This window comes from Thamnophis sirtalis, unplaced genomic scaffold (genome assembly GCF_051295495.1).
Source record: "Thamnophis sirtalis isolate CommonGarterSnake01/CBP01778 unplaced genomic scaffold, rThaSir2_p1.2 scaffold_6, whole genome shotgun sequence".
NCBI lineage: Eukaryota > Metazoa > Chordata > Lepidosauria > Squamata > Natricidae > Thamnophis > Thamnophis sirtalis.
In genome coordinates, this window is record NW_028261386.1 from 112,274,328 (window position 1) to 112,297,808 (window position 23,481).

The 23,481-nt window shown below is 35.4% G+C and overlaps 1 protein-coding gene across 1 annotated transcript in view; it reads right to left on the reverse strand.

Moving 5' to 3' along the window:
• The window catches only part of UFL1 (UFM1 specific ligase 1), a 36,409-nt gene extending 13,572 nt beyond the window's left edge, over nucleotides 1-22,837 (reverse strand). Inside the window, exons 1-12 of the mRNA XM_014065965.2 lie at nucleotides 22,681-22,837; nucleotides 19,023-19,168; nucleotides 16,945-16,973; nucleotides 16,141-16,238; nucleotides 14,971-15,085; nucleotides 12,819-12,949; nucleotides 11,119-11,177; nucleotides 6,539-6,685; nucleotides 5,357-5,532; nucleotides 3,595-3,774; nucleotides 2,089-2,209; nucleotides 506-628 (exon numbers count right to left, since the gene is read on the reverse strand). Of these exons, the coding sequence (XP_013921440.2) occupies nucleotides 506-628; nucleotides 2,089-2,209; nucleotides 3,595-3,774; nucleotides 5,357-5,532; nucleotides 6,539-6,685; nucleotides 11,119-11,177; nucleotides 12,819-12,949; nucleotides 14,971-15,085; nucleotides 16,141-16,238; nucleotides 16,945-16,973; nucleotides 19,023-19,168; nucleotides 22,681-22,757 (1,402 nt within the window). The 5' untranslated portion in view covers nucleotides 22,758-22,837. The remainder of the gene's footprint in view (nucleotides 1-505; nucleotides 629-2,088; nucleotides 2,210-3,594; nucleotides 3,775-5,356; nucleotides 5,533-6,538; nucleotides 6,686-11,118; nucleotides 11,178-12,818; nucleotides 12,950-14,970; nucleotides 15,086-16,140; nucleotides 16,239-16,944; nucleotides 16,974-19,022; nucleotides 19,169-22,680) is intronic.
• Nucleotides 22,838-23,481: the final 644 nt, after the last annotated feature.

Genomic DNA, 23,481 nt, shown 5'->3' on the forward strand with positions numbered 1-23,481 from the left:
CTCTTGTAAACTGCTTAGAAAGGGCTGTAAAGCACTCTGAAGCAGTATATACGTCTTATTGCTATTGCTGTTAAGATGCTTCACAACAAACAAAGAGTAAATGATTCATCTCTCCTTGAATTATTAAAGCAGCCCCTTCCTTCAAATGCTTTGCATAGCACCATCAGATGTAATTCTTTAAGGTAAACATTAATTACAATTTAAAATTGCTAAAGAGTTGTATATTGGGATTTCTTGTTCAGGTTCATTTCTTCACTATTTCAGATAGATCTTTTCATGAAGTGTCATTTCCAACACTGCCCTTAATTTACTTCAAGACACTTTTCAAAGAATTATCTATAAAAATCATAATCATACTAATATAGTTAACTCTTTAATGAGGGTATGTTCATATACATACACATTTTTGTAGGCATGCATTTTATGATAAATTCAAATAAAATGAAACACAAAATAGACTTAGAAAACTACAAAAGGTAGCATAATCAAAGCAAGCACTACTTACTTGTGCTACTTGCTTGTGCCTCGTCATCACTATCGACATCTTTTCTTCCCTTTTTTTTGTTTTTTTTAGTTTTGATTTCTCTAGCATTTCCACCACCACTATCTCTCACCCTTCCAGTGCCCTCTGGTGGAAAAACAATATAGTTAACCATTGGCCATATGAATGAGTCAAGTCATATTCACGGAACATATTCATAGAACATCATCTATTTTCATAAACATAATGAAATGGAACTGATATCCTTGTGAAAACAAACAGGAAAAAAAACAGTAGTCCTAAATTTATAAAAAGTATGCATGGAATTAATAAAAAGCCACTGTGACATGATTGCACAATAATGAATTAAAGCGTACTAGGAACATAATAGTTCAATATTTATTCTAATTTTTCTCTTCCGCCATAAAATATATGTAAGAACTGGTTGCAAAATGTAACTTCTATGTAAATCAAACAGTTACTAGGAAAAAGAGAGCAACATCTATAGCAAGACTTCAATCATACATTTGCTTAGGAATGAAAGGAAACACATTTAAATCTCCAACAATGGAATTAAAATAACACAGTTTTTCAAAAGAGGGGGAACGATTATTGTAAGTAATCTAAACAGAACAATGTCCTGTAGTATTTTTCGTATAAAATGACTTCAATTAACTAGCCAAAACATTTCAGCTACAAGCTAAATTCAAATGCTTTAGATGTACACTCCACTAAATAGTTGTAAGCATAAAAATTACAGAGCGGCATTGTTATTGAGGGCTTAAATGTTGATATTAAAACATTTTTTACAAAGAAATGCCTGAATAAAGTGCATTCTTCAAAACATGTTTTGTGTTTGTTCCTTTATTGTTATTGAAGAACAAAACTGTCTTTTAGCTATCTACCCTGTGATAAATTATCACTTAACAGAAGGACCATCATGCACTGAGTTTCATGCAATCCACGCTAACAAAATTTTTGTTATTTGTTCAATGGGACTTTCTTCTCTTTCTTCCCACCATAAATTTCCACTGCCCACAACCCCTATTCCAGAAGACTCACAAATTTTAAGAATGAGGGCTGAGAGAGAGGAATAAAATGCTTTTGAAGGCAGAAAAGCCAGAGGGCTTTTACTCCGAGTAAATATGTACCATGCTACTATCTCCTCAGCAGCATAATAGAAAGACTTACAAGGGGTCCTTGGTGCTCTGTGAACTTGGTTGCTTTCTTGCAGACATTTCATTACTCAAACAATTACCTGACCTGCCTAAACTAGGTCACCACCCCAAATTCTAGCTAAATCCCAGTCTCCTTAGGGCAACAGCAGAAAGGACACCACTGTTCCTCCTGTTGGTCAGCTTCAAACAGGAAATTCAAAAGATAACAAGTCAACTACAACAGGCAAGATCGGTTCCAACCATCACATCAAAGAGAACAAAACATTAGAAACAGTTCTGTTCAGAAAAAAAATGGAACTTGTCCACATCTGAAAGACCATTCAGTTTCCTGCCATGTCTAAAACTCAAAAGTTTATATTGGAAGCCCAGATTGTCCCAGATGAGATGAGTACAAACTATTTTGGATACCCATGATTATGTCTTTTTTACCTGTGGCTTTCTTCCTTCTTTCATCCTTTTTGTCTTTTCTGCTCAAAAATGTGTTTTCTATAAGAGCAGACTGTTTCAGGTCCTCTTCTGTGATTAAATGAACGGGGTCATTTTTCATTTCCTGAAATGAAGACCATATCCAAATATGTGTTATATTAAGAATTCCTGTGGGTTGTCAAGATTTTCAGTTATCTTCCCATCAGTTTAGTTTTAGCCTGAGACACAAAGAAGTTTGGAGCAGTATGAAATCAATCACGGAAGGTCCAAATTTATCTCATTTAAATTCTAGACCCAGAAACGAATATAGAATCTGTGATTCAATTGAAGCTAAACCTAGTAACATTATATAATGTGGAAATGGTTTGGACAACTATGAGATCTATGAACAATCTGCAGTTCAAATATACCATCCATGTCAAGGGTGGGTTTCTACTGGCTCGCACCAGTTCAGGAGAACCGGTAGTGATCATTTGGCCTAGGTCGCAGAACCAGCAGCAATCCAGGCTGGCCACGCCCCCAAACTGGCTCCCTGGTCTTTGCTGCTGGCAGGCTTTTTATTAGCTTTTAATGATCTTTGCACAGAACAATTTACAGTAAACTTGCACATGCTAGCAACGTGTGAAGCGAACCAGTACCAACACTAGTAGGAACCCACCCTTACTCCATGACATAAAAACTGTAAGCTAAGTCATTGGTGCACCCTTCTCCCCATCAGGCAGCAGTTCTAGTTATAATAATGTATGTCTGTAGCCTTGTTCAGAGATAGGCAAATAAAAAAAATGCTCAGGACAAGTCCTTTAGAAGACGTTTTGCAAATCATCTCTTTTTGGACAGCTGTTCATTTGTTGGTTTGCAGGTGCATGATGAGCCACTTTGCTTTGTGTTTCTGATTTAAAATCAAAACCAAAACCTATCTATATATTTCTGCAGACACAGAAACCATTGTTCCCTCTCTGTTGTACATATTTATCTGCAACGTTGCCTCGAGTCCATCAGTTGAAACACTTTGGAAGAGACCCAGTGGCAAAGTATTGCATCTTTGCATACCAGTAAAGAATAAACAGGAAAAGGCCAAAGCTTTATATCAATTAGCAAAGAGGTTTCCTAGGGCTATCTGGCTATCTTTAGAAAGACGATACCGAACTAGATATTCTTTTCTCTGATGGGGAATGATTATTATATTTTGATAATGGATACAAGCTCAAATAATCTCTGGGAAAGTAACATATGTGTCAGATCCAAATTCATCACTATTATCTTGGACACTACATACTGCATTATGTCAGTTTTTGATAGGAAACATTTAATCTCACTATCTTTCACTCTAAATGGCTATTTTTCCTGCAGAGAAATGTTTACACTTTATACCCCCAACGCTTCACAAAATTACTTACAGTATGTATGTCTTGGCTGCAATTTTGCTTAGGCTACCCTCTTAGAAATTATAAATTAGGCAAGCAATCTTCTCCAAGGATTGTTTTGAAATGTTACGCTCAGTAAACCAACCTTTTCAGCTTTCTGGTGCATAAGATCACTAAACAAATCAGCACAGCTGCTGATAAATTTCTCACTGACTACATTAGTGTCACCAAAGACCAAGGCTGAAGGTTGCTTATTGAAGGCTCTCATCACTTGCTGAAGCAACATACCGGCATCTTCTACAGATAATGAACTTGGAAGAAGAGGCTAGGATCACAAAACAAAAACAGTCATATTCAAGATTACATTTATTGGTTAATGAACCACCTAAAATATTTTAAAAATCAAGTAAGCACTTCAGAGTGTATGCAAAATATATTTAAATTTCAAAATACTACCGATATGATAAACTTTTATCATAGTATTTTGAAATTTCTTTTTGCTTTTTGGTGCCATCCTCCTTATTTGATTGTTACAACATATAAGCAGTCATTTGTAAATCTGATATATGATAGCAACCTGGCACAGAATGTATCAATATAAATCTCAGTTTCATAAAACTAACTAACCTTATTCAAAATTTTACATCTCCAACAACTGGTATAAAAATATTAACATGATGCTGGATAACATAATGTGATGATTGTAGAAATCCACATACACATCTGGATAAATCAAGTTTGACTAATCATACTGCAGAATTAAGCTAATTTTGATACTGATATTATCTTGTATTATATCTATATAAATTTGAATAGATGTAATTGTATGGGAGAATACATAAAGAAAAACTCCCAAGATTTTAACAGTGAGCACACTTTAACATAAATAAAGAAAAGGAGCAGACTAAGACAAACTAATATTAAAATATAAGTTAAGTTATTGTAACTCAAATATTTGGTTGTAAGAAGTTGGTTTCAAGCAATAATTCTATTAGGATGAGGACAGGTATATATCTAGTATGTCTTGCTACAGGGAAGTGAAAAAATTATTACTGCAGCTCCATTCTAATAGCTCCAGACATACAGTAAAATTCAACAGTCATTTATAACAGTAAAATAATTGTGCTTTTAGACAAAGTCCCGCAATAGGATGAAATAGTTCAAGCTGGTAGTAAAAACAATGTAAATTATAAATTACTATTGAGCATAAGCAAGGTACATTATTAATTTAGGAATCATAATCTCATTCAGGTCTCTGTGTAACAATCGACTTAAATTTTACCCCTACATTTATTCAAAGACATTTAATATCAAGTGCTTTCTAAAGGGCTGATAAAACAGAAATCAGATTTTAGCCTTCAAAGAAATCTGATAGAATTTCAAAATATAAAATACATTCTTCTTCCCAACTGAATCATGAAGCAACACAAAGTATGTCACTGATATTATATAGAAGGATATCTTAAGAACTAAATCTGTTCATTTAAGATTTGTAAGAAAATAGCACTTCAAGCAGCATTATGTTTTATTGCTCAGGTTAAATATTGATTTGACATAAGGTACTCTTTTAAATTAGACCCGTAATACTTTTCAAATTAGAATAAATGTTTGTCGAATGATTTTCAACATTCTCACACTTTGAGAGGCTGTACTTCTAGAACTTACACTATTTCTATCTGTCACAATTAGACACGCATTATTATATTATAGAACTACGCACAAATACAGGTACATCATATCTCATATTATGATTGGAAGTACTCTGTAAGATTTAATTCCAGACTCTTTCTCAGCCCTTCTCACATATATTTGGGATTGAATGTAGGACGTTCTAGATAACATATGTCACTGAAAACTAGATCTTATTTCTCAACAATAAAACTAATCAAAAGTCAGGATAAGCATACCATAATATCCACCCACAGACCAGAACTGATGGCTTCATCCACAGATGCCTCCACCTGATCCAAAATTTCATGACCAACACAAGATGCTTTCAGAAACAAAATTGGCAAAGACTTGTATTTTTTCTTTATGTAGCTCACAGGATCAGGGATGCCAAGTCTTGACAATGCATCGAATTCTACAAAATTATATAATGACATACAAAGTATTAAGTGTGTGTGTATGTGTGTGTGTGTAATATTTACTTCTGAGTGGATTCTAGGCCCTTCTTTATATATTGGCTGTGAATTTTATTCTGAGCTTACCTAAAAGCCTGTTATCTTCAACTTATTTTATTTATTTCTGCAATTTATATGCTACTAAATTCCAAAAAAGCTCTGAGGCACTTTTATTAATACAAAAGGTAATACAAAAATAAATAATCAAACCCTAAAAGCAGTATCAATCAGCTTGCTAGCCATTAACACATTAAGGAAAACAGTACTAAGAGCAAATAATATCTATTGCAAAGAGGGAACCTGCTATACAGACCACCCCATTTCCCCCCCAGAACATCCCAGTTTTAGAAACTTTCCTATGCCCAAAGGCTGCTTTGACCACTAAATTGTGGTCAAAGCAATCTTAGCTTTATTCCAAAAATGAAGGGCAGTTCTATCTATATAGCCTTCTACAACTCAGATTGCCACCAGCTTTGCCCTTCACAATAAACTGGCTACCAGCTCCTATAGGGTAAATGAGAAAGCAATATATTATTTTTCTGAGCCAGAAACTGCTTTTAGAATCTGTATTCATGGGCTTTGATGAAGCTATTACAACATTTCTCAATTCTTTCTATTTTACCAGAGAAAAAGGAACATATTCCCCTCTTTCTGGGAATGTAATAATTAGTGATTGTGACTCCTAATTCAGGAATCATAGGCAGATTCCAGTCCCAAGTATGCGCTTTCTTTCTTTTCATAAAAAATGAATGGTCAAAATCCTCTAACAGGAGAACATTAAAGAGCAAATGTAAAAATTACTGTTTAGTGATGCTAACCTTTTAAGAATTCATGTTTTCCCTAGTTACTGCAGTTTTTTTCTTGGCCATACAAATATGTACACGAGGATAATGAGAACTGACAAGTGTACAAACAATATCTACGATATATTTCTCTTAATTGTTTTAAAACAAAGGATTTTGTTACCTAAATAACCATTTTGCTTGAAAAATGAATCCACCCAATTACTCTGAGTTCTGGCGTAAATGTCAGGGATAAACACAGCTTTATCTTGCCTTCCACCAACCACTGTGCCTTTTAGACATCCAGAATTAATAAGTTCTTCAAGCAAAGCTGAGGGGGAAAAAATGAAGCAGCCGCAGTATTAGAAAGATTTACAAAGAAATCATGAAAACAAATTTAGCTGCAATAAGGTATGTACCCATACGTTTCAGGTATAGAGCTCACAGAACACAGTAGTTAAGCACATTTAATGGTCTACAACTGGGTTTCTTTTGTGAACTTATATAGTTTAAGGCAGGATTTGCTTAGTTTCCGGCTTGATTTGTAATTTGGAAGCATGAAAGTTTGGATTACAGATTTCTCAAAGTGATTTTTAATGTGTAATTTTTTTTTACTTTACAAATCCCATCTGTCTCTTATAATGGCTATCAAAAGTCAAATTCAAATGCTTAAAAAGGGAAATGGAGAAGTGCTTCTAGGCATGTTCCTGGCCTTAGATTAAATGACAATGTATTTCTATATATTCTGCCATCTACTCTTACATCATCAGTGGGGCATTTTCTACAGGTTTAGTCCCATTTCTGCATCAGCTAATAAATTCAGCCATAAAAAAAATAAGCATGACAATTCATACATATTTGTGTGCACATTTTGGGGAATCTTCTTTTCTAATATGTATAGATTTTCAAGCAGTAACTTTGCATATATTTTTGTGAACTTATTTCCTTTAATGAGTATATTCTGTACTGTATTACAAAATACTAAAAGTTATGGATTCCGACATATTGTACATATGCTTTTTTTGCTTCATAAATTTATAGACAATTTATATATTAAAAAAATAGAACATAGCTAACAACCAGGTCTTAAAATATAAGCACAGGGAATATCAGCCAGATTTTTAAAGCAAATAGTTGCAGATCTCTCTCACTATTGCAATACTTAAGCTCCAAAAACAAGTAAGACTGAAGTGAAATGAAAGGTTATGATGTGTGTTTTCTTGGGGTTTTGATCCCCTTGTTAGAAAGCTTCTGGACTTTGAGAAGCAGTTATACACATCAGAATTCAGCTTGTTGACATAAAGTCCCTAGAAATTTGCTTTGTAACATCCATTATTTTAATAAAAATAGGTTTCATAGCAACATGTTTTCTAACAGAGTCATTTTGAGTTTAGACAATAATTTCTTTCTGAGAATAGCACTTTAGAACTAAGAACACCAGACTTTTGAGTGGGCTAAGCAATTGGCTCCAAAGCAAATTAGGATGACATTTTATGGACTTCAATGAATCTATTTTAAATGGGTACGCAACTGAATCCAGTTCACTGCATTCAAGCAAACAACCATTGTACACTATTGATAGCATGGCTATTCTGTTTTCTGTCAAGGACAGACAACAAAGTGGTTGAACGGCAAGAACAAAATGCTCTGGGCTCTTTTAGGGATAATAGAAAGTAACATGTGAATAAGGCTGAAATAGTTGAATGATGATCAAAGAAAGCTCAAGGCCTCTTCCTAGAGTAGGGAAAAAAAGACACATTCTTCCCAATCTCTGCATTGAAGAGCAGAGGCAATTACTGGTAGTCCTCGACTTCCAACCACAATTGAGCCCAAAATTTCTGTTGTTAAGTGAGACATTTGTTAAGTGAGTTTTACCCCAATTTTACGACTTTTCTTGCCACAGTTATTAAATAAATCATTGCAGTTGTTAAGTTAGTATCAAGGTTGTTAAGTGAATCTGGCTTTCCTATTGGCTGCTTGTCAGAAGGTTGCAACATGACCTTGGGATACAGCAACAGTCATAAGTATGAACCAGTTGCCAAGCATCTGAATTTTGATCACATGGGGCTGCTACAAAGGTCGTAAGCCTGAAAAACAGTCGTAATTCACCTTTCTCAGTGCTGTTATAACTTTGAGTGGTCATTAATGAACTGTTGTAAGTTGAGACTACCTGTACCTTGAGTGTTATAGCATTCTTCTTTTCTGAAGCCTTTTTAGGTGAATGAATGACTTTAGTTGGTTTTTAAACTGATTCTTTTATTGTTATTGTTGATCAGTAATTGCTTTGTTTTAATTGTGAGCACACAGAATATAAACCAAAATAATAAGAATAATAGCCTTTATTGTCATTCTACATCATGTATACAATGAAATTGGTTAATAAGAAATGTTAATATGCTGCCTTATATGGTACAGAGTCAGATTCACTGGTTTTTCTAGCTTATGATTACCTAAATGACAGGTAGTTGATCTCCAGTGTTTCAGGCATCAATCTTTTCTAGATCTGCCTAGAAATGTCAGATATTGAACTATAGAGTGCAAACTACTTTTTGTATACCATCAGCTATCATGATGGTCATGACATGTATAAAAGAACCTATTTTTCCTTAACAACCTCTCTGCTATAGTCATCTAAAAACCTGGAATAACTAGATCAGACCTAATTCTATGTGGTTTTTTTTTTTAAAAAAATCAACAGATAGGTGGCAAAAACAAATCTGACACAGTGCTAAGAAAAATGACATGTGGTTTCAGGCTTCCAAATATTATCAAGTGGAAAGAATGATTTCAACAGGATTGCAAATTTAAACATGGAGAAACTAAATGAAGGCAACCTGGAAGAATAACAAGATTGTTTATAGCAGCCAATTTATTTATTTAAAATGTCACTTAGTCTTCTCATTCTAAGTGGCTTACAACACATGAGATAAAACATTAATAAAATAACACCCTATTGTAAAAAACAATAATAATAAACAAAAAGGTAAGAATCTTATCATATTAGCTCAAATCCTCTTTTGAGGTTAACTGTTTTTATTATCATCCAATGTCATTGGTTTAGTAAGGGCACACATAACTTGGGGGTAAGCTATTAAAGAGGGAGGGTTCAATCTGAAGGTCCCATATCTTCTTCTTACTTCTGGCTAGGTATTTGGAACACCTCTTTATTAGACTGTATGGATCAAACAAATTCTATATGATGACAATTAAGGTAACAAGGGCCCAAGTCTACTGGCAACTAAATTGGATACAGAAGTGAATTGGCAGCCAATTAAACAGATGTTGTCCTGCTAAACTGACAAATGCATGTCAATATGTAAGCTATTGCTTACTGTAGCAATTGTAGCCTCATAATCATTTTCAAAGTTATCCCCACACAAAACAACACGCAGTAGTATAACAAAGTTTGGGTTATCATTTTTTTAAAAAAGGACAAAACTACCGTATTTTTTGGAGTATAAGATGCACCTTTTTCTCCCCTAAAAGAGGGCAAAAATTTGGGTGTGTGTTATACACTGAATGTAGCCCTACCCACCAACTGTCCACCACCCTTTAGCCTCTGCCTCCCAGCAATTTACCTCCTTGCAGCAAACGGGGAAAATGGGGCTTGCGGAGGCTGCAATAGGCTATAGCAATCCCTAGAGCCTGAAACAGCTGATGATCGGGAGGCCTGCTTAAACTGAAAGTGAAACTTGCTGTTTGCTCCAGGAGGAAAATTGCTGGGAGGCAGAAGCATATATATATTTTCTTGTGCTAATTAGGCTGTTTGCTACAGGAAGGTAAGTCAATAACTGCAAATGCCTATAGAATGTTCAAATGATTAGACTTATTGTTTAAAGACTGCTTTATTATGGTTCAAGACAGCTTAATAAAATGAAGACGCTTTTTAAAATAAATGCTTGATCAGAAGAGGCCTGGTGCTATTCTATCTTCTTTTAAATAGCAGAGAATAACTATAACTAAAAGCACATCAATTTTAACAGCATCTGTACAAGTATATTCTGAAATGTAACACTACAAACAATGTATATTGTTTGGACTGTTTGCTGTTTGTTGCAGGGAGGCAAATTGCTGGGAGGCAGAAGCAGATTTCCCCCCTTGTTTTCCTCCCCAAAAGCTAGGTGCATCTTATACTTCGGAGCATCTTATACTCTGAAAAATACAGTAGTAAATGTGTTGAAGTTAACCAAAGACTGTCTTGGCTTTAGCTTCCATCTTCTGATTCAACATGACAACCTGGGAACTCTCATCACCTCCTTCAGGGGCAATGCTATCCAATCAAGAGTTAAGGGATGAACTATTCCATGGCGCAGGAAAGTTTCAGAAATGATGTCTTGCCTCTTTTGCCCCATCCTAGCCTCTAGGCACTGAGTCAGGACCTCTATACATTACCTGTTCAGTCTGGGATTGACGTCTAAAATTTGACACCACAACAGTATTGATGATATCTGATCCCAAATGGATGGGCGCTTCTCCAGCAGGCTCATATAGATTGTTAATAAAATAGGAGAGAAGGTCAAGCATGCCACACTGAAGTGCCCAACATGCCCTCCCCTAACAGTACCAGCTGAGCATTGCCCACTGAAGAAAAAGGAGCATCAATCAAAAACCGTATCTCTGATTCCCAAGCTCTGCAGATGACTCAAAAAATTAATATGGTTGCTTACAGAGATGTAGCTAGAAAATAGATCATGAGCTTGTTATCACTTTGAAATGCTACTTTCACTAAATGGAAAATAAAGAAGGCATCTGAGCAAAACTCACAGTAAAGCAGATGTTCCTGAAATCCATGTCGAGTGATTAGGTTAATTATTGGTGTAGGTCTAAGAAAGAAGTGACATAAGCATCATGTCAAATACTATGTCACCATATCCTAAATAACCAGATATGATCTTCAGTACAGACAAACTATTTTCTAGTGTTTGCTGTGCTCAATAAGCAATACCTTTTTGTGTGTTTGTTAGCACTGTATGGTAATACAATGAAAAAGTGTGGAAATTTAGGGAGTAGGCATATGCTTACTCCTAAGCAACTATTTGGAAAATGCAGGGATTGCCAATTAACACCCCTCCCTTTGTTTTTATTTTTAATGACTCCTTTGGCAAATAAAATAATGAATGTGGAATGCATTCCCATCTTTAGTTTTATAAACTAGTTTTTATACCATAGAATTTAACTCCAAATTAAACATTTATTTATCACTTAGATTTTATGCACACCATATCATAACAACTCTCTTTACAAATTTGATGGTTAAGATTGTAACAATTCTGAGTACAATATTAAGGATCCAATTAAATAATCAATTAAATCTATTTTAAAGGTATTTTTCATCATAATGCCACTTCATACTTCCCTTTTTGGGTTCTTGTGCAAGACCATCATTCTGCCTAGTGTGACGTACTTAGAATTACAGTAAATTTATCCAAAATGTTGCTACTTGTATTATCAATTGTATGTCAATGAACCAGTTTTAAGTCCCAAAATGAACTGTCAGGATACACACAGGGAGGCAGGGATTGTAGAAGCTACTGGGCTCTTCTGGACTACAAAATTTCTTGGATGGAGTTTTATAAATCACCAGTAGTCTGGGGACCATATTTCAAAAATAAATTAAATAAGAGTAGATTGGAATAGAGGTAAAAAGTGAATAGGGGCAAAAAGCTGTACAAATGTTTCCTTTTTCCTATTTCCCTTTTCCCTCTTTCTTCATGAAAAGAGTAAAAAAATCATTCCAGATTTTTTTCTATTGCTCTATACAGATCTCATATTTACAGTATCTTTTAAAACTTTTGAAGGATTTTATCAAGAATGTAACTGGCCCAAAGCAGCTAACAAGCAGTATGTTGACTGCTTTGGAAACTCATATAGTTTTGAATGTATTTAGAGAAAATATTTTCAGAAGCTAAACCAACATCCACTTTTATTGATAATTGAAATGTTTATGAAAAGTTGTTATAAGATTAATGGTCTCACGTTTTAAAAAGAATCAAATACAGGTTTTATGCTTTTAAAATGAGGTGTAAAAGAAAACATACAATATAACCTTTTCATGCAACTGCATTTCACAATAGATACCGTGCTACCTCGGTATTCATCGTTAATTAGTTCCAGGAGGTACGAATACCAAAAACGATGGGTACCAAACTATCTTTTCCCATAATGTAGTGAGTCACTAGGCAGATGACAGAACAAATTCTATTTTGTGTGTTGAGTACCAAACAAACGATGAGGTACATAAGTCTAATGCTACTGCTGGTTTAAAAACTGAATGGCCGGATGCTAAGCAAAAAAAAAAACAAACATTAAAGCTTTTGGCATTCCACAAATCTAAACTTCATGACTATCTGTGAAGAACAGAACGTTAAATTATTTTACTTGTACCTTCAAAATACACATTTCACCAAAACATTTATAAACACATTAAATTACTCATAGGCATCTTTTCATTTTCTTTGACTTACCGGGTAATAGCCCGGAAGAAACCACGAATACGGGCCCGATGTCTTGTGACAAATGTCTTAGTGAAAATCACCCCACGGTTTTCCTGATCGAATTGGCCATGAATAATTTTTCCCAACCGAACAGAAAATGCCTAGAATAAAATACACCAATTAAGAGAAGAATCACATTACACGTTATTATATAGGTGAAATTCTTGTGTGTGAAAATTCTAAGTTCAACACATTTGTAATATCTAACTTGCACATTATCAAATTTTATGTACATTAATATAAGAAAATGATTCTTTTACTTCTGGCTGCACAATATTTTGATCCTATTAGAGATTAATTGACCTTGTTAATGTGTAATTCAAATGTTAAAGAATGGACCACTATTACTCATTGTCTATTTGTCTTCCTGCCAATTTGTCCTGCTCCTTTCCATTTACTTCTCTTATATGCCAATACACAATGTTTCATATGCCATGAACATCAACAGACAGGACAATAATTATTACTGACAACACCCATCATAGCTTGGTTAATAAAGGCTTTCATATAATGCTTATTGAGTTAGGAAAAATGCAACAATAGTATCCTTCTAGATACATTCAGAAGATTGAGAGTGGGCAGTACAGTATTATGTGGATACATTTCCTTTCTCTTGGGTTGATTTTGGATGGTGGTATTGAGAGACGAGAGATCCTGCCCCTGGCCCAAGTGTGCAGGGGCCACAGGGATTGGTGGTCTTCCCTCTCCGGTTTAACATAATGAGATTGCTAGGTGAACTCATCAATCTCTATCGGTGAAGTATCATGAGTATGCTGTTGATATCCAATGTATATTTCTGTTCCTGGTCAATTAAGCAATACTATGGACATCTTACCCTGATGTCTGGAGGCTGGGAAGGTCTGGATGGGGACAACAAACTTCAGCTGAACTCTGGCAAGAATAAGTGGCATTGGGTTTTGGGGTGCCTGATTCTAAATAGTACACCTTCTCTGGTGCTGGATGGGGCTGCAATGCCCCAAACAGACCCAGTGTGCAGTCTGGGAGTCGTCCTGGATTCTTGAGTCATGGCAAGGAGGGCTTTTGCCCAACTTCAAACTATGCATTAATTGTACTTGTCTCTGGATCAATGGGCCCTATTCATGCCCTAGTCACTTCCTGGTTTGATTATCCCAATGTGCTTTACATGGCGCTTGGCCATAAAGGGTATCTAGAAACTTCAGCTGCTGTAAAATGCACTGTCATAAGCAGTTATGAGTGTCTCTGGTAGAGCACTGCTGCATGAGTTGCATTGGTTATCAGTTTGTTTCCGGGTGCAATTCAAGGTGTTGGTATGGATCTCTAAAGCCCTAGATAGCAAAGGACGGGGTTAACTGAGGGACTTTGACCTTTGCCCAATTTCATTTATCCAGATCTATCAGAATAGATACGTTATAGATTCTACTACTTAGGGAGTTCCATTTAGTGGGCCCTAAGACAGAGAGTCTTTTCTGTTGTGGCCCCCACACTGTCAAATCTCCTTCTCCTTCTAAGCTTTCAAAGGTCCTTTAAGACCTTAGCCAGGGGGGGTGAGGACCCCAGAGGCAGGGGAACTAGTAAGATGGCACTATTAACACCCCTTCATCTATTATTTTTGGTTTTAGCAGTTTTATGGGTTTTTAAAAAAATGTTTTTAATATTTATTAATAATGGTTTTCTATTTTATTCTTTCAGTTTTGTTATATGATGCCCAGAGCCACTTGCTTGTGAGATGGACCACTATATAAAACAGATAAATTAATAAATCTACTGTGCCTATATCCCACCAACTAGAGGATTCAATATAAGCAACACATTAACAAAATCTCAGGATTCAAATTACTATTGTTTCATAGAGAATTTCATCAAAGCAATCATGTAATTGGTTCTGAATTACTTTTCATAATTTAAAAGCTACCTTACTTCCTGGTTATTAGGCAAGCAGTTGCCAAGAGATTGGATACAACCCCTTACCCTAACAATGTGGCAGAAAAAACTAAATTATACCTATGCATATGAGATCAGTTATGGTTTAAATCTCAAGTCAAAATATGTTATCACATTACATTTAAGATATAACTGGGAATCCAAATAGCTACCAAAGTGAAATAGTTTCTGTGAAAAAAGTAATTTTCAGATGAATTACCTGCTTCAAGAAGTCTCCTGGAAGATCATACGCCTTGCATAAGTCAGATATTTTCACTTGGCCGCATTCCTGCAACTTGTCATTTATTTCTTCTGCTATGCGATCTAAGTAATTTCTGATATGACATGAAGAATCAGTATTAGTGTAATATTTCAAATGTGCTACTAAATATACATATCATCAGTAACTGGTTTAGGAATGGTACTTGATGATAAAACAAAAAAGCTGTATAGTGCCTGACAATAAAACTTTCAAGGAACAGAGTAATTTTATTCAAATAAAAGTTACTGTTAAGTCCATATTTTCAGGTGGTGAAGCAACAATTTCGTTGTTTGGAGAACATTATGCTATCATACCTCTGGATCTCTGTTTTTTTGGTGGATTTTAAGAGGGCTTCAGGAATTTTAGACTGTGCCTTCCCTAATAGAGATTTTTGTTTTTAATGTTGTTTTTGTTTACTGTTTTCAATCTATTGTTTTTCTTATAAGCAGTTCACAGCCAGGGTATAATAGAATATAATTGCACACAGGTCTATATAACTGCAAAGTGGAAATGGAGATATACAAATAGCCAATTCTTTGGTCCTGTTGTTCTATGAACTTCCTTGTAGTTTATAAAATTCAGTATTTCTTTATACTAAAATCCCAAGCTCCAAACAGCATAATGTAACTTAAAAGTAAGGGAACTTTTGTATGTAATAAGATTTTTTTAAATTTCCTTTTTGTCTCTTTTACTAGTTCCCAAAGACAGACTACTTGTTACTGTTCTCATTCACCTTCATTTTAGATATTAGACATAAATGTCTCTGTTTTCACCATGCTTTCTCTTTTTTAGCTCTTCCCCTCCTAGTATTATTTAGTAATCTTACTGAAATCTAAATTTGATATATTAAATAAATAAACAAACAAATAAAATAAATAAATCCAGAGTGCTTTTCTTTACTTTGGATTTTTTTTTTTACCATCTAGACAGCGACGCTATTTCAAGATGAACCATTTGTCTCCAGTTTAACAAGAAAAATACAATATATTGCAGTTTACAATAAAGTCTAGAATAGTATTTTGATTGGGTTTGAAACCTGAAAGGTTTATGTAAATGCAGATAAAGCTATTCCTCAAAATTATGTCTCAACCATAATTAGATTGCATTTAATTATCCTAAGCAACTCACTCATCTATAAGTTGTCCCAATACCAATCGAACTGTTCGATCTGATTTGACAATGTTGTTAGCTCGGTTCTCAATATGAAGCAGATCAACGTTTATTATCTGGAAGAGCAAAGAAAGGAGGAATAAGTTAGTAATTAGTATTTTATCACTGTCTGTGGCCCGAGTTCAACAAATTAACAACAGTTGAAACAGAACAAATGCAGAACAAATAGTTTATAGAAAATTTATCTGGTTTTACAAATACTGCAAATATAGCAAAATCTAATTTGTTACCGCCTGTTAAAACGATATACTGACAATTTCCTACATAATTATTTACCAGCTATTTCAATGCACAAAATTTTAATTAAAATATAGATCTGAAAAAGATTAAAACAAGACATGAAGTAATGTATCACTAAAATGTTATAAAATGATTCAATTTACTTGAAGTTTGAGAAGAAAACAGGTTAATGGAAATGAAATATTATATTTCTGCATGTATTGGTGAATATTCATTTTTATTTATACACTCACCAACATTCAATGGATGAATAAAAGGAAAGCTTTTCTCAGAAAGTTACAACAGCTTTAAGAGAAATTAAAGAAATTAAAACTATATGAGACGATTTCAGTATGAATAAAGTATAAAATTATAAACATAATAGAAACTAAATAGGTGATATATACAATGATTATAAAATCTACAGATATCAAACAGTTTATAACCCCTTTATTTAATGACAAAGCCACTAAAAACACCTATAAACTTCAACCTGACTTAATAAAGGGAAAATAAACAATGTTTATAATGAAGTCCAATTACCTGTTGCAAATCCACAATGTTCACTCGACCTGTAATAAGATTTTGAAAAAAAGAATGCCAGGAAATATTAATATTTGTTCATTACGTTTTTCATTTTGACTTCAAATCTCCAAAGTAACTTGGGACAACTTTAAGCATTAATTATGTCTATGACTGCTGCCGATAATATTTTCTCCAGCATGGTTGCCCCCATCTGTATGCTACTTTCATCTATATATACAGGTTTTCCTCAACTTACAACCACAACTGAGCCCACAATTTATGTTGCTAAGTGGGAAATTTGTTGAGTTTTGCCCCCCTTTACAATTTTTCTTGCCACATTTGTTAAGTGAACTACTCCAGCTGTTAAATTAGTAACCTGGTTGTGAAGTGAATCTGGTTTCCCCATTGACTTTGCTTGACAGAAGGTCGCAAAAGGGGATGCCATGACCCCTGGACACTGCAATTGTCATAAATGTGAGTCAGTTGTCAAGCATCTGAATGTCAATCACGTGACCCTGGGGATGCTGAAACGGTGAAAAGTGTGAAAAATGGTTGTCAGTTTTTTCAGTGTCATTGTAACTTTGAATGTGAACTGTTGTTAGGTCGAGGGATATCTGTATTCTCTTGCACTAAGGGGAACATACCATTTATGACGCAGAACAGGACTTCTACAACTTTAAAAGCAAAGACTGAATCAGCACCACCAAGAATAGTAAAGAGGGAGAAAATGCTGAGTACAAGTATTTAAAATAAGCCTTGCACTGGTTTGGCTGCTATTTTTGTAAAGATATTGATTCAATGATTTTTTTTTAATGGGAGGCATAAAGATGCCTTCTTTCCTGGCTAAAGTAAAAATGAAATCAACTCCACAATGCAAACATTAATTTGAGTAAAGGAAGAGCAAGATTGCTAGGGCTGAAGTCTTGATAGCTGACTGCAGTTCTGCAGTTTGACTGTTCAAATCTCACCAGCTCAGGTTTGACTCAGCCTTCCATCCTTCCTAGGTGGGTAAAATGAGGACTCGGATTGTTGTTGGGGGCAATATGCTGACTCTGTAAACCGCTTAGAGAGGGCTGAAAGCCCTATGAAGCGGTATATGTGTAACTGCTATTGCTAGCATTTTTTTTTTTACATTCTGCAATAAAAACTGCAATCATTTTATTATAAAAACATGATATAATCCTTACAGTGAAGTTCAAAAGAGCTAAACTATTATCTACTGTGTTTTATGAGGTTGGGAAGGTGCTGCCACAAGCATCACAACAAACACATTCACAAGAATGAAAGCTGCCTTGGAAAGTATTTTAATATTACAGGAGTACTGCCTTTATCAGGCAAGGAATGTTTCAGAAGGATGAAGGAAGTTATGGAAGATTTGTCAAGAAAATGTCATTGGAGAGAGAAAATATTCAAAGCAATGTAGTCCTGAATCACATTGGGGTACCACAGAGGCATTTCTTATAAAAATGCAAAGAGGTGGGAAATCTATTTTTTGTTTTTTATTCACTTCATGGATAAAATATCAGTGAACTAATGCAGTGATTAAAAAAAAAACTGTGTCCAATGAAATTTTTAACGGTTCTATTCAATACAGATATGTAATTTTCCACCAGAGAGGAACTCTGCGCTTGAAATCCATATAAAAATACTTTTCTTGCCGTTCCTTCTAAGAAATGACCATTGAGTATTACATTAGCCAAGCAATATATAGCTTGACAAAAGGGATTTACCTGATGGAAAATGTCATTGAACTCAATGAGATTTCTGAATAGAGAAATTTAGTGTTCAACATAAATTTAAACAAAAGTATTATTAGAATTTTGGCTAATGCTTTTAGAACTGAAATGCCTAAAATGTTTCTCCTGCTAAATTCAAGTACTCTCTCAGGAAAAATGCACTTCTACTGGAAATACGGCTTGTAGAATCTCAGTATCTATTATTAGGCACTGTACCATGATTTCAGTTTTAAAATTATTATTATACAATGCCTAAATGAGAAAGTTACACATTTCAGTAACACCTTTTTAAAAATAAGTGATATTTAACAACTTAACAAATTATGTCAAATTTTGAAAATTATATCAATGGACACTTACCACCACGAATAAGAAGTTCATCACGTATTTCTTTGCTAATCTGTGCAGGAGTGATATACTCTTTTCCATCAAGAGTATGTACTACATCCAACTGTTTTTCATCAATTAACTTAGAAACAATTTCTATGCAATTACGTTCTGACAGTCTGTATATTGAAAGAACAGAGAGAATTTGCATGTAATCCTAAATATCTGACCTTAAATGTGCATTTTGCCAGGACAGGTAGTCCTCATTTAGCTACTGTTTCAGAAAGCACATATTTGGTTATAATGGTGATTAAAGTTACTTTGCAACCAATGCCTATATTTACAATACTTGCAGATTCTCTCGCTCTCTCTCTCTTTCCCCTCCCTCCCTCCCCTTCTCTCCCCCCCTCCCCGCTCTCTCTCTGTCATGTATTCAATATTACAGTCAGTTAATTTGTATTGTCCTGTGCCTTAGCAACCTCCCCCCACCCCACTTTGTGGAATAAGCGCCCTCTTCCTCAGCTACTTTTCTCCACAGCATAATGCATCTTTATTGCAAGTTAACAAGCTCAGCTGTATAAGCTTAATTAGTTGATTAAATCTCCCCAGGACAGCTGCTGCTTGAAATTGACCAATCCTTAATCAGTTTCATACTAAAGGTTTTTGGGCCTCTTAAGCAGCTGGTGGCAGGAAGTGTGAGAAGACTAGGGAAGCAGCAGACTTTAGAGTACATTTATTTCAGTGTATATACTCTACTGTCTGCCTGGTTACTCTCTTGTAATCCTTTCCTCTACAATGAATTTAAATAGAAACATTAATTCTCTTCTTGCTAATTATTCCAAGGCTTGTTTTGAGCACTCCAAATGGTGGGGTGTGAGGAAAAAGGACATTTGCCCTTTTATCCAGTATCCTTGTGAGTTGACCTCTGGAAACTTGCCCAATATTTGGGTTTAGCTGGCTGTTTGGGGTTGTATCCTTCTGAAGCTGTAAAGCAAATGATAGCTGAAGTAAAATCATCAGCATAGTCACTGTCACATAATTATCACGTAGCAAGTGCTACCTGTAAGGACCAAATTGCTAGAAGCAATTATGATTACTAAATAAGGACTTCCTGTAATATATTGTACAGATATATCAACAATCTATATTTTAGATATATTTGTTAGAGTAATTTTTCTCTACACGTGTAGAATCCAAATAATACCCCCTTATATCTGTGTAATTTTAAACATTTTCAATAATTTATTTTTTGTAAATAATGTCCCAAGGTTTAGGTTAAATTAGGATTATGTCAGTACTGGTACTATCTGACGAAAATATGCATACCAGCATTGTGAAATGTGCTACTCCAGTGAAACATTAAAAGTTCAAAGCTGCCTATAATTTAGGTCTGGACCTTCTTGTCTATTTTCTATCAAACTTCCAGTATCCAACTTATCAGAAATTCAGCATCCAGGGCTTTGAAAATTCTATAGAGTCTACAATTACCATATATGAAATACATTTTAAATATGAATCATGAAGACTACTATTTCCAAGTTAAACACTTTTAAAATCAGTATTGATATATTCATCCAAGTAGGATTTTATGAAAGTTGATTTTCCCAATGCTTATTATTATTGTAACTTCATTTCCCCAAAATTCTGTTTCAAGAATCCTGCTGAATTAAGTAACTTTATCACCACAGGGTTGTTGTTTTTTTATAATACCCCTTTTTTCTGTTATACAAGCTATGCAATTGTTGAAAGGAATAGTATGAAAGTCAGCTTTAGTCACTCTTTTCATAGGCAGATATGGCCCCAGTTCATAATATACTTCATGATAATTGTAATAAAATGAAATAACTGTTCTCAATCTAGGTATTCTTCAAACAGTAGACAGTTTTCAGAATTCTCCAAACAATATGTCCATCACAAAATATTTTGGGAGTTGATCCATACATCCAGAGTTTGAAGTAAAATAATCATTAATGTGACAATTTACAAAAATGTGAGCTGCTGTGTGTGTGTGTGTGTGTGTGTCTATCTATCTATCTCTATCTATCATCTATCTCTATCTATCTATCTATCTATCTATCTATCTATCTATCTATCTATCTATCTATCTATCATCTATCTATCTATCTATCTATCTATCTATCTATCTATCTATCTATCTATCTATCTATCTATCTATCTAACTATCATGGAATCCTCAACTTTATAATTAAATTCTGCATGTTAAAGATATCATGGATAGATGTAGGTAGTTTGGATTAGATTAAATTCCCCATAGATACTTCAGAATGTGGGGACCCAATGTAATACAATCATGCAACTCTTTATGACAACTGCATCTTTTCCAAAATTTATGTGGCTTTCTTTCTGGTCCTTTATGTGTTGCACTGTATTAATATTTATCAAAATTCTAACATAAATATATTAAGTATGTGGTTAAAAACCTGAAAGGCTTTTATTTTACAAGGAACTGAATTCTCTTTTTATACTTTAATAGGAGAATGACAAATTGTTTTTTATTTAGAAGCTTCAGATTTCCATCTGTTACAACATCTAAGGTAAAGGTAAAGGTTCCCCTCGCACATATGTGCTAGTTGTTCCCGACTCTAGGGGACGGTGCTCATCTCCCTTTCAAAGCCAAAGAGCCAGCACTGTCCAAAGACATCTCCATGGTCATGTGGCTGGCATGACTAAACGCCAAAGGCGCATGGAACGCTGTTATCTTCCTACCAAAGGTGGTTCCTATTTTTCTACTTGCATTTTTACGTGCTTTCGAACTGCTAGGCTGCCAGAAGCTGGGACAAGTAACGGGAGCTCACTCTGTTACGCAGAGCTAGGGATTCGAACTGCCACCTTTCTGATTGACAAGCTTAGCCACTGAGCCATCTCATTCCCTGTTCTAACATCTACCTGCCAGGAAAAACAATTTTTTACAGTGCTTTCTTATGCCATTGGAAACCATTATTAACAATTTTTGTGACAGTAAATTCAGAAGACACATTATTTTGGTCTTTAAAAACGTGTTTCTCTATGAGATTAGTGCAGTCTGCAAAAGAAACTGGTAGTTCAAGTGTTGAACACCTGAAGATGTCACCAGGAAAGCTCTTTGCCCTATAAACATGTTTCAGACAAGGAAGGCACACTGGTAAATTTCATGCACTTTCCACAAAGAGCAGCAAGGAAACCCTGACATGATAAATAGATAAATACAGATATATGTAGGCAGAATTTTTGTTTTTGTAGACCTGGCCGTATCCCTTTGATAGTAGGCTTGCAGGAAAATCTAAGCAAATCCCTTGATTGTTTGTTTAGTTCCTGGCATGAAAAAAACCATGTTTTGTTTAGCTCCTGGCAAGGGAAAAATCATCCCAGCCAATCATCACTTGATAGCAGCAGTCAAGTATGGGATGCAGTTGATGCTTTTGAAAGGAAGCCAAAAAGGGGCAGCTCTAATTGAGAGATTACGGTAGATTTGTTCAGAAGCCTCCCCTTTTATTAAAAGCGGGAATGACGCGCCGCTTCTTCCATAAGCTTTACGGTCCTGACATGGGACAGAAAGTTAAGGTGCAACAGAGCATTGGAAAAGCGTTGCTGGGGTGGGGGCGGGGGCGACGTGTATTTGTGACTACAGCGAGCGTAAGGCGGAGGGGGGGGGCTTCTTCCTCGCTCCGCCCACCTAGTACGTTTCTCTCACCTCTGGGTCGCCTGGGCGAACTGAGCGGATTGAAACTGCTGGGACAACTTGAGGATTTCTTCCCACGTAGCAGCCATCGCAGTCCCAGGTCTGGTCGGGGGAGGGTGGAGAGACGACGGAGCAGGGGGAAAGGGGCGTGTCCAAAAGAAGGCTTCGAAAGTCACACGTCAGCTCAACGATGCCTTCCCAGCGACCGGCCGCGAGCAGGAACAATATTCCTCACGTCTTCGCATTATAAAGGCGCTTCGGTCGGTGACAGCGCCACCTGCAGGAGAGATGGTCTGTTAGGGCGGAGATGCGGGCCGATTGCTTTGAGTTTTTCTTACCCCGAATCGGAAACCTGGTGGCTGCGTGTAAAAACCAGATTTACCCTTTTGATCCTTGGCATTTGCGAAAATACGCTGCCCCTTGGATAAACGGAGAAAGCCGTCTCCGTATACTGCAATCCTATTGGAATCAAATCTTTTTAAAAAACCAATACGTATTTCACGATGTTCGAGGAACAACTTTTTTTCTTGCTTTTCCTCACTTTTCTCTTCCCCTTTCCCTATCTTTCCTACTATATACTTTTGTATTTTTTTGTATGTTATATTATAAACTAATAAAAAAAATGTTAACTTGAAACAACTTGCGCGCACGCACCCACAGACAGACAGGGGGGGGGGAGGGAGAGAGAGAGAGAGAGAGAGAGAGAGAGAGCGCGCTTCTGAGTGCCTTAAGACAATGGTGGAAAAGTTGTAGCTCTTGCAAAAGGTTCCTTCGCACAACGTTTTCTTTTCCCTAAAACTCAGATAGAAAGAT